Source organism: Schistocerca serialis, chromosome 4 (assembly GCF_023864345.2).
Source record: "Schistocerca serialis cubense isolate TAMUIC-IGC-003099 chromosome 4, iqSchSeri2.2, whole genome shotgun sequence".
Lineage (NCBI taxonomy): Eukaryota > Metazoa > Arthropoda > Insecta > Orthoptera > Acrididae > Schistocerca > Schistocerca serialis.
In genome coordinates, this window is record NC_064641.1 from 285,815,737 (window position 1) to 285,828,654 (window position 12,918).

The following is a 12,918-nucleotide window of genomic DNA, read 5'->3' on the forward strand; positions in this document are numbered from 1 at the left end:
TGGTCTCTGTCTATGTACCGCACCTCAGTCTACAGTTGTTACCTACCATAGTAACTGAGAATGCAGTGGTGTGTGCTATACCTGACTACAGTTTCTGCTTCTGACTCTGCTTATCAGAATTTATATGCTTGGAAAACTATTGCTGTTGCTTTTTAACATAATACTTGTTGTGTTTGCTTTATGCCACCCATATTCAAAATTACAGTGACCAAGTAACCACACCAAACCTATATTAACATGAAAATCAATGCTAAATGTTTTACACGCACCTTGACGTGCATGCTAAAGGCCAAAATAGCAGAATGATGTTACTGGCAGGGGTACCTCTGCACATCTCCCCATCACCTGCCTTCTTACGTGTACACCACTATAGAAAAGGCTAAAATGAACCATTATGTACTGAACTACAGGGTGACAATTATTGAACTATATGAAAAAGAAAAACATGAATTAGTTACAAACTTTATTCAACATATAAACACCACTACAAGTATTTGGATTTAAGTTATGACATGTTCAATGTGCCTGCCATCATTGGCGATGATGTGGTGCAGACAACGGCAAAATTCCGCATGACCCACTTAAGTGTCAGAACATCGATGCCGTCGATGACCTCCTAAATGGCTGCTTTCAGCTCAGCAATGGTTTTGCGGTTATTTCTGTACACCTTGTCTTCAATATAGCCTCATAAAAAGGTGTAGCATGTGTTTGGATCCAGAGAATATGTAGGCCAATTGAGGCCCATGCCAGTGGCCTCTGGGTATCCCAGAGCCAGAATGCGGTCCCCAAAAAGCTCTTCCAGGACATCAAACACACTCCTGCTTCGAGCTCCAACTTGCACGAACCACATCCTGTCAAATTCAGGGTAACTTTGGATAACGGGAATGAAATCATCTTACAAAACCTTCACGTACCGTTCACTAGTCACCATGCCATCAAGGAATATCGCACCAATTATCCCATGCCTGGACATAGCACACTAGATAGTTACCCACTGAGAATGAGAGACTTATCAGTCGCAAAATGCAGATTCTGAGTCCCCCAAAAGTGCCAATTTTGCTTATTTAACTTCATTGCAAAACCAAACCATATTCACATCAAAATCCTGTTTGTCAATTCTGAGGACAATAATGTTGGCGAAACACAACCACTGTTCCATGTCCCTGGAGCTTCAAGGCTGATGGGTTTGAATTTTATATGGGAAAAAGATGTAAGTCTTCAACAACAATTTGTTGCAGTGTCTCCCAGCTGATACTCACCTGTTACGCAGCTCGTCTGATCGATTTGCTGGGGCTGGTTTGAAACACAACACACATCCTCTCGATTTTTTCAAGCATTTTCACCCTTTTTGGACGACCTACATTGCAAAAAGTGTCATCACTAACACTACCCATTCTCTCAAACTTGCGAACCAAATTCTTGAGTTTTAACACAATTGGACTGGTTGCCTTCAGCTTGAACTGGTCACAAACTTCCTTTGTGCTGCAGTTGGGCTACTGCTTGCATTGTAGGCCTTCACAAGCACTACATGCTCAGGCACTCTGTACCGTGACATTTTCACGTGTAAATGGCCGACAAACAAGAAGGCACATGTGCATTGTGCATGCACATACTAATTCCCATCATTTTACATGGCCAACCATGCAGTTTGAACGTCCTAACACAAACCATTCGGATGTTATGATGATTTTATTTCATGTAGTTCAATAATTGTCACCCTGTATACTATAGTTATGATTCTCATCTAACAACTGATGATAACCGTACAGGAGAGGAAGAAAGATGAGCAAACACAATGCCAACTTCACTCAGCAGCAGTGCATGTAATCTATTTACTATGGAAGCATTCCTGGGAGCCATTACATACAATCATCTTCAACAAGGGTTATGAATCAAGTATTACTGGCTTCACAGCAATGCAATTAATTACCATGATACTACGTATTTGTTAGTTAATGGGGTGATCTCAAATCACTTTTCTGACAATGTTTTTGTTGCATTTCAACACTTGTATAGATTATCTAACTGTCAAATTTATCGCCATATGAACAAGGAAGCCAAAGTGGCTTTGCAAACAAGACAGGCAAATAAGCTGCAGAACAGACAAAACATTTGTGTAAATCATGTCAATGCAGTCACACCGATGGATGTCTGAGATTTCATCAATGATTAGTTATCAAACCCCAATCTGAATACAAGGTTTTATTAATTAGTTTGAAAAAATTGTTTCTGGTTATCAGTCGAGTAACCGCTTCATTCAGATATAACATTTCAATGTTTCTTGCTTCTCAAAACACAGGATGAAACTGTTTCTTCACTTTACAATGTAAGAAAATCAAATACTACACTGTTTGTAACCATATAAGAGACTATTCACTTGGATGCTAATGGTGGTGTCATACGGATGCACAGGTAAATGGTATTTTCTCCTAAATCAACAACACTAGGTTCACTGTTTTGTGTTCGAATACACAAAGCAAATCCACTTTGAATTCAATGATTTCAATTGTGCATACAATCTGCATGAATTGTTGTTGTTGTTGTTGTTGTTGCTGCTGTTGTCTTCAGTCCAAACACTAGTTTGATGCAGCTCTCCACACTATTCTATCCCGTGCAACCCCCTTCATCATCAAGTAACTACTGCAACCTACATCCTTCTGGATCTGCTTACTGTATTCACCTATGATTTTTACCCCCCCCCCCCCCCCCACACACACACACACACACACACACTTCCCTCCAATACTAAATTGGTGATCCCTCGATGTCCCAGAACACGTCCTATCAACTGATCCCTACTTTTGGTCAATCTGCACCACACATTTCTGTCTCCCCAATTCTATTCAGTTCCGTCCCATTAGTTATGTGATCTACCCACCTAATCTTCAGTATTCTTCCATAGCACCACATTTCAAAAGTTTCTACTCTCTTCTTGCCTAAACTGTTTATCGTCCATGTTTCGCTCATATTCATGGCTACACTCCAAATACTTCCAGAAAGGCTTCCTTACACCACTGTCCCGACACCCACCACAGAACAGTTTCCTCTTCCTCCACCTATCACCTCCTCTCAATTCATATCTCCCAAGTCAGCTTCATTGTGTGCTGCTTCCCACCAGCTCCAGCACTGCACCACACAATTCAGCCCTTGTATCTGTCATCTCTTCCTCCCTCATTTCTATTTTGCACACTTGTTGCCTCCCTCCAAGCTGCTAGCTACCCATCCCCAACCCCTCTCCTGCTTCCCACCTCTTTCTTTCTTTACCGAACTGACACAACCTTCAGCTCCAGCTGCATGCCAAACTGCAACCCTGACATTGTGTGTCCAGGCAGCACAACGTAAGGGTACACACAGGTGTGTGTGTGTGTGTGTGTGTGTGTGTGTGTGTGTGTGTGTGTGTGTACTGCGTCTGGGTAAAGGATTTATTCCAAAAGGTAGCAGTTTTGTCTTTTCTTTGTGTGTGACTGCCAACAACTCAATGTTTCTGCTATTCGTTAACTGGGCTCCTTTACTACCAATTATTTACGTAAATAGTGGTGAGTTTGTTCAATTTTTAGATAAAATGATATATTTACTAATATCACACTGCACTAATGATTTAAACATATTCGACACAATATATTTACCTTTGCTTTGACAATAATGTCCCCAATATTAATTGTAGTGAATGGTGACATTGGTAGATCTGCTGATAATATTGTAGGGTCTAAAGAAAAGTATGCAATCTTAACAGCAGGCAGGATATACAGGAGCCTCGCTTTTAACTCACTGCCAACAGAATAATTTTGCAGCTTCTTGCCAGGTGTTGACAGGTGCCTCTCAGAGATATAGCCAACTTTGTCATCATTATACAACACACGAAGTCCATTTCTCAGCACCTGTCCAAAATAGATAAATCCCTATACTTACTCATGACAGACAAAATACAAAGGTAAAAGACATGCATCATTTATTTAGACACAGACACCTCAAGATTCATGATGCTTTAGTAACAAAATATGAATTATCAAAGTGACAGAACTATGAGGCTAGCACTGGAAGAAAGTTAACAGTCTTCTATATTAAGATATCTGTGATACGCCCATATCAATTTATTAGTTGGGTAGAAGAAGTTTGTTTTCTATACTGATGTAACACTAATTTCTAAATTAGTTACCGCAGTCAAATTTTCAAATATGACAAATTTATAAGATTTATTCCATCAAACATATCAAAAGGAAAAATGTACTAGAGAAAGCTATAAAATTGTGAGACAATTATTGGCCAGTACTTACCTAAAAATAAAAATTGACAATACACACACACACACACACACACACACACACACACACACACACACACACACACACACACTGATGCGCCAAAGAAACTGGTATAGGTATGCATATTCAAATACAGATATATGTAAATACGCAGAACACGGCGCTGCGGTCAGCAACATCTATATAAGACAAGTGTCTGGCACAGTTGTTCGATTGGTTACTGCTGCTACAATGCCCGGTTATCAAGATTTAAGTGAGTTTGAACATGATGTTATAGTCGACACACGATCGATGGGACATAGGATCTCCAAGGTAGCGATTAGGTGGGGATTTTCCCATACAACCATTTCACGAGTGTATTGTGAATATCAGGAATCCAGTAAAACATCACATCTCCTACATCGCTGCAGCCAGAAAAACATCCTGCAAGAACGGGACCACCAATGACCGAAGAGAATCGTTCAACGTGACAGAAGTGCAGCCCTTCCGTAAATCGCTGCAGATTTCAATGCTGGCCCATCAACAAGTGTCAGCGTGCGAACCATTCAACGAAACAACATCAATACGGGCTTTCAGAGCAGAAGGCCCACTCGTGTACCCTTGACAACCACTGATTCAGAAGAGATCTCCACCCACTTGTATTCTAATGTATTTATGGACAGCCCTGCAGGATTCATGGTGTCAATTCCCTCCAGCACTGCTTCAGACATTGGTCTAAGGTAGACTTGAACCTGCAAATCATATAACATGAACAAAAGTGTACTTGCTAGCAATAATATTTTCTTATCTATATTATTCTTTTTTTTCTTTTTTTGTCCTGAGAGGCATTTCCCTCACAACAGACCAAAACCAATTCTTCCCAAACCTGCCATCTCAAAATTTTATTTTCATGTGTTTCCGACACTATATTCCAAATTGCTGGCCTTCTTTCTACTTTGTCAAGTTGTAGTTCAATGTCCATATTCTCGTCTTCCATTTCCCTCTTTTCAGTGTCCAACAAAGAAAAATAACAGAAATCACTGAAAATACATCTGATTATGATGGAAACGCACAGCCAACTGAATGGACACAGGAACTATCTATCTTTCTAACCGGGCTTCAACAGGAGTTCTCCTGCGTCCAGAGATTTTTTTCTGTGAATACTGCATTAACTCGTGCTCCTATGGTTGGTTGTAACTTGAACGTTAGATGTCTAAACAAGTGTTTTGAAAACACATGTCAGACTTCCATCATCTGGACTTATCCTTAACATCCCATCAACTCCAAGATCATTAGGTCTGTAGCACAGTCTCCAATTAAGGAAGAAGTCAGCCCTATCCTCTTCAAAGGAACCATCCCCAAATTTGCTTTACTCAATTTAGATGATGACAATGTTTGGTTTTTCGGGCACTCAACTGTGCGGTTATCACTGCCCGTACAAATTCCCAACCTTTGCTCAGTCCAAACTCACCACTTTCATGAATGATGACGAAATGATGAGGACAACACAAACACCCAGTCATCTCGAGGCAGGTGAAAATCCCTGACCCTGCTGGGAATCAAAACCAGGACCCCGTGCTCAGGAAGCGAGCTCAATTTAGAGACGTAACAGAACACCTGTACAGCTGCACTCACAAGTAAAAATTAAAATATTAATGAAATTTCCACTGTGCAGAGGAATATTTTTCAAGCTAAACTTTGTAAAAGGTCAGATAAAAAAAAAGTCTCCAAGACCAGATAGACCACTGCCTTGAACAACAATGTTTCATGAAGTGAGGTATGTGATCTCATTGCACAACCTGACTCAAAGCTCTATTTTGTCAATACTTCCGTCTATTTTCCCCAATTCCTCAGAAGTACTTCTGCATAACTTGTACTGGATTAGCACTCTTGGAATAAAGGTTACAACAGGCAAATTATCAGCTGTGAGGCCTATGAAGTGTGTTGGATATCTCAGTTGGTAATGTGTTGCTTACAAAAGCCAAAGATCCAAGTCAAGGCACAGTACAGGATACCCAAAAATTCATTAACTTTTGAAAATTCGTTACTTCATAGAACAATGTAGGTAGAGAGGTAAAAGTTGACATATGCTTGAAATGACATAGGGTTTTATTGAAACCAAAAAAAGGTGCACACAATGATAAGCAGATGGTGCTTCATGTGATACAAAAACAATAATTAGTACAACAATTGATTTTTAGCAAAGATGATGTTCTTTATAGCAACTGCTCAGCATGTCAACCATCAATCATCAACAATACCTGTAGTCGAGGGACAATTTTGCGAACAGTATTGTACAGCACATCAGTAGATATGGTGAGAAATTGCCATCGGATGTTGTCTTTTAGCATCCCTAATGAGGTCAGATGGTTGTGGTACATTTGTGACTTCAGGTAATCCACAACCTTTTCATCACAACAGTTGAGGTCTGGGGACCTGGGAGGCCAAGCATGATGAAAGTGGTAGCTCAACATGCAATCCTCACCAAACGATTCACACATGTAACAATATGGGTTGGAATGCCGTCCTGAATAAAAGTCGTATCTTCCAGCAAGTATCTGTCATCTAGGCTAGGTGTGATCTGATTCTGTAACATATCTGTGTATCTCAAACCCACCACGCTGAGAATCTGAAAAGCAGCACCCTGCATTTCCTTGAAGGAAAAGGGTCTGATCATGACTGACGTAGTAAATCCACACCACACTGTGACTTTCTCGTCATGTAATAGGGTTTCGATGACAGTTCTAAGATTTTCAGTAGTGCACATTCTGCAGCTGTGGATACTGACAGAGCCTCAGAGTGTGAAATGGGCTTCGTCAGTCCACAACACGTTAGACAACCTGTTTTCATCTTCCTCCATTTTTTGAGGTAACCATACTGCAAATGCTTTCTGCAACTCAAAATCTGTGGTTAACAGCTCATGGCGGCGCTGCATTTAGTATGGGTAGCACTGGAGGGTAAGCCTTCATGTTCTCCAAACAGCACCTAGAACCGCATATTGGCCAATTTTTGCACTCGTTTTTTGGTTTCAATAAAACCTTATGTCATTTCAAGCACATGTGTCAAGTTTTACCCCTCTATAGGGTGTACACGTGGACAACAAAAAACTCCCTGATTATCTGGTTAAAAATACACTTTTTCCCAGATGAAAATACACTTTTTCATGGGTAAAAATAAACTTTTTCTGTGTTAAACAACATATTTTGGAAAAACCTTTGATGCTGCAACATGTACACTACATATTTTCTTATTGCAAAAGCATAAATACTAATTCCATCAAATCCAGCATATTAGTTTCCAAAGAACTGAAACCAAGACTGTGGTGCACTTTTTTCAGCCAATCATAGCTCACACCACATGAAATTGCCAGCCAATGACAGCAGATACTCAGAGCATAGGACACGTGCTATAGTCAGACAATAGCAACATCATTGTTAAGTAGCATGAACACACAAATAGGAAAAGTTAATGGTTTAAATTAATGAACACAGTATATGGCTACAAAAATAGCTATGTTTTCACATACAATATTGGTCTTCTTCGTGTGTGTTGCCCTTTAATATACATCAGACACAAATGTGCCAGTAAAATTTTAACTAATGATATACATGGCTGGTATTTTGGGTGAAAATTTTTTCTAAGTGGTTGATCTTCAAGTTTTGAATGAGAGTGAAATGCTCTGTGATTTAAGAAATTCATCACACATAACATAGCTTACCTTGTGTAAAAGGAAATTTTCTTTGAAAGTAACACTTCTCAAACTACCATTCGCAGTATTTTCCTGCAGTCTATTAAAAATTTACATGCATTTCAACACTTGCCTGAGAGCACCAGAAAACCGGTGTTACTGTGCATGAGCAGCTATGATGATATAGGAAGCCCATGCTTGGCGTTTGCTGTGCTTATATGCCTTTTGTCCCGTTTCTATTTGAAAATTTGTGCTTAGTGGGACATCACATGACCATGTGCAGCACTGTGACACGTTGTTTGGAGGGGATTTACAGAGTTATTGCACTTATGCCAGTTGTTTTATCATATCCTATCCAGAGAAGGAATGCAAAATAAAAGAAGCAGTCCTTGGCATAATATTCATTTCAAAGCGATATGTATCACTTCAACACAGGTTTACATCCACACAACACTGCAAAAAGCTAGTAAGAAAGAATACAAATTTCTGGCAAAAATAAAAAAGATATTGTTTGTATACACCAAAACTAAGGACAGTAAGTTTTCCATTACTTTTTCAAGCAGTATAAAAAATTAACAAGGTTATCTGTGAAGCTCAGAAGCTGTATAACTGTCAGTTTATATTCTAATCCAGGGGTAAATATAAAGCCTTGTAGGGAGTTATAATTGTAAAACACGGTGTGCTGCCAGTCTATAATTTACCAATGAACAACTTTCTGTGAACAACACAAATTAAGAAATAATGTGAAACCTAGACGAGGTATCAGACAAGGGTTGAAACATGTCTCGCGATCGAGAACATAGTTTTTCACAGAAGTAAAATTTGTGAAATTCTTCTAACAGACAGGACATCAGAAATACTCCAACAACATCAGAATTTCATAAAACATATTCAAACGCATAATTAGGCTTAAATTGCACATTCTTATATCAGATTCACACTGAAGTAAGACCCTACCTGGCATTCAGCTCCTCAGTGAGGTTTTTGGGATGCCAATTTTCTTGGAATACCAGTAGTGTATTGTCTTGTTTGGTTCTTTATTATGGCATTATGCTATATGTTCCAGAAGATGAAAATGTACACTTGAAATTCAGCGAACAGTTAAAACCAGGCAATAGTGTGGAATGAAACACTCCCCTTCAAATAAAAGATTGATAAAAGCCAAATTTCTTGAGCAAACCAACAAAAATAACTTCACTGTTCTGAAACTAATAAAATTTTAGTCTTCCATAATTATGTGAATGTATTTTAATTCACTAGATAGTTCCCAACCACAACAATCCATTTTGTTTTCACCTGATGTGATAGCTGTAAACAACAAGGGAACAGCAATATCACGAAACGTAAACACTGGTCACATGAAGGCCCCCCTCCCCCCACCTCGCCCATTACTTGTGCACACTAGGAAAAATTTTTCAGCTAGCATATGGCTGCTTACTGCTGCTGCTTATACAGCTGATAGACACACTTCAGGTAGCCAGACGCTGAAGATGGTGGTGCTCATGCAGAACTTCAGCTATGAGTATTCCCATGAACCTGCTGGCATCTGCTCAAACAAACCTAACGTAAACAGCTGTGACGTTACACTCATCGAAATCATTTTTTTGTTACAATGTATTGCGCAGTCATCATCCTAAAGGCTTTGACACATTTTGCTGTCAGCATGCACGTGTGTGCGCTGTGTTTTGTTGTTGTAAATGGCACCCTCCACCCCCAATAAAGTTTTATTTTGGTGTCATTCTCTCATTTGTTTTGTTGCTGCAGTATTATTCTGCATTAGCGACCTAAAGTAAAATTCTTTGTTAGAGTATCAGTTCTTACCTACTGAAATTACAAAAAATTAAAGGAAACTAAAATAATGAAAAATTTCCAGCATTCTAAAAAATTCTCGGGTTCTTATCAGTTGTTTCCTAGATGAAAAAATTCCTGGGTTTTTTCCTCGATTTCCCAGTAGTCCTGGGGTGTATACACCCTGTCTCTACCTACATTAGTCCGGGAATTAGTGCATTTTCACATGTTAATGGACTTTTGGGTCACCCTGTATATAACACAGTTTTAAAAAAATTACAGATAGAATATGATAAGGCAAAAAGAACACACAGACACATGTTGGGTAATATTAAAATTAAATAACACACATTTTCTGGAGAAAAATTGGGTAAATTACTTCTGAAACTTTGAATATCAGGTAGATTGTTGAAAACGAAATAAGAAAACAAATGGTCAGTTTAGCTTTTCATTTAAAATCTATGGAACAATATTTATGGAGTATGTGGAATGACTGCATTTACAGATTAATACCTCAAACAGTTCTGGGATACCATATATAGACCCATGCTGAAACACTCATATTATTAGACACTCCTAAATACTCAGTAAAATACACAGGATGGTCAGAATCAGTTTGAAAAGCTTGTAAGCATGTTGAAGGGTAGATTGTACTGATGAATAACTGTTAAGAAAAAAATCTGATACACTGGAATGTTTCCCAGTTAATTAACACTTAAGTTAGCCAATCAGACCATTGCACGCATATTCAAGCGTCCCACCAGAGATGCTGTCACCAAACATGTTCTTCATTTGGTTTCCTAAAACCAAACAGAGATTAATACAAAAACTGGACAGTAGATGGTAGTACGGATCGAACCCAAACCAAAGGCTGAGCAGTCTCGTGCACTATCATCTACCCTATGAGAGCAAGTGACACTAATTGTATCAGGCAGGCCATTTGAATTTAGTGTGCAATGGCCTGATTGGCTAACTTCAATGCTAATTAACTTGGAAATGGCACAAAATGTCAATTTTTTTAATAATTATTTCTCAGCACAACCTATCCTGCAATACTCTCACAAGCTTTACAGATCATTTCTGACCAACCTTTATATTGCAAGGACAGGTGAGATACCAATAGTGGCAGCATGTTTATTGCAGTAAAGTATTCAATAATGTGTGGTAAGATTATTACAGATTCCGAATGTGAAATTATGTGGTGAAGTTAAGTGTCAAAAGTAGGTCAAACATTGGAATCTGATGTTTCTATAGACCACCTGTATCATGAGCTGCAGTGGCAAAGCACTTCAGGGACAACTTGCAGAATCTTATGAATAATTTTTCTAATCATGCTGCTGTAATAAGGGGAGACTTCAATTTTCCTGCTACAGAACAGCCGAGTCATGCAATCAAGATTTGTACCAAAGACAGAAACTCATTTGACTTTATTCCTGAACTTTTGGAATACACATCATAAGGCTGTGATAGCACCCATGACCAGGGTTATTAAAAGAAATGTTAAGAAAGATGGGAAAATATTTTTGCTTTTGGATAGCTAATACCAAATAATCAGTTCTGAGGATGAAGATGTGGAGCACAAAAGGATAAAATTCAAAAACACTGTTCAATGCACCTTAGGCAAGTACGTTCTGAGCAAGCTTCTAAGGGATGGGAAAAACCTGCTGTGGTTTTATAGCTGTGTTAGAAAGTTGCTGTGGACACAGAAAGCATCAAAGATTTACATGTAGTCGAAACTTAATTGTCAAACAAAAGCTGAATGAAGAGTGAATGAACAAAAGGAAAGAAACAAGAGAAGCACTCAAATGAATCTGCAAGTAAAATTTTGACAACCAGTTTTAACAAACATTAAAAAGTGTTGTCTTATGTAAACTCAAGTCAGAGGGTCAAAATCATCTATTCAATCGTTCATTGACCTTACTGCCACTGAAATGGAAGATGACAGAGAGAAGGTCAAAATACTGAATACAGTGTTTTGAAACTATTTCCCCACGGAAGATCGTAATATGATCCCTCCTCCTGATCAATGCACGAACAGCAAAATCGCAGATATTCACATAGGTGATCGCAGAACAGGAAAGTAACTACAAATGCTTACTAGTAGAAAGGCACCAGGACAACACAAGATATCTGTAAGATTCTATAGAGATTACACAAAAGGACTTGCTTCCCATGTAGCAGCAGTTTATCATAGGTTGCTGGAGCAACAAGGGGTACCTAACAGCTGGAAAAAAAGTGCAGGTCATTTCCAATTTTCAGGAAGGGTCATATTACAGATCACATATTTATAGGCCTATACTGTCAATGTCAATTTGTTGCAGAGTTATGGAATGTGTTTTATGTGCTCAAAAATTATAACTTTCTAGAAAAGCAAAATCTCCTACATAAAAATTAAAATGGATTCCACAAACAGAGATCTTCTGAAACTCAGCTTGCTCTGTTCTTCCATGAGATCTAGAGTGATGTGCCCAGATTAATATCATGTTCCATGTTCCCTGAATTCTGCAATGCTCAGCTCTCTCTCTCTCTCTCTCTCTCTCTCTCTCTCTTCCGTGTGTGTGTGTGTGTGTGTGTGTGTGTGTGTGTGTGTGTGTAAAAGAGTAAAAGAGCTTATCAAGTATTGACCAGATTTTGGAATGGAGTCAGGACTTCATTTATTCTTCTTCTTCTTTTTTAACCAAACTCTGCCCACAGGCCCTACAGGACCAACTGGCCGCCATTTCATCCTCAGCCCACAGGTGCCACACGATGTGAATATGGGGGGGGGGGGGGGGGGGGGGGGGGAGGGGCATATGGCCAGCACAATGCTCTCCCGGCCGTATATCAGTATACGAGACTGGAGCCACTGCTTCTAAATCAAGTAGCAGGTAGCTCCTCAATTTGCCTCACAAGGACTAAGTGCACCCCGTCTGCCAACAGCGCTCAGCCGACCTGACGGTCACCCATCCAAGTGCGAGCCCAGCCCAACAGTGCTTAAGTTTGGTGATCTGACAGGAACCAGTGTTACCACTAAGGCAAGGCCATTGGCAACATGTCAGTTTTAGCGGAACAAAATCAACAGATGTAAAAATAATTTATGGACTGCAGAAAGGAAGTGTAGTAGAATCACTACTGCTTACAATATATATTTATATAAATGATCTAGTGGATAACATCAGAAGATCCATGGGGCTGTTTGCAGGACCAGAAGACTGTAGTGAT

The 12,918-nt window shown here is 39.3% G+C and overlaps 1 protein-coding gene across 1 annotated transcript in view; it reads right to left on the bottom strand.

Moving 5' to 3' along the window:
• LOC126473883 (protein RRP5 homolog) overlaps window positions 1–12,918 on the bottom strand; it is a 182,881-nt gene that overhangs the window by 136,545 nt on the left and 33,418 nt on the right. The window contains exon 6 of the mRNA XM_050101221.1: window positions 3,627–3,878. Within this exon, the coding sequence (XP_049957178.1) occupies window positions 3,627–3,878 (252 nt within the window). The remainder of the gene's footprint in view (window positions 1–3,626; window positions 3,879–12,918) is intronic.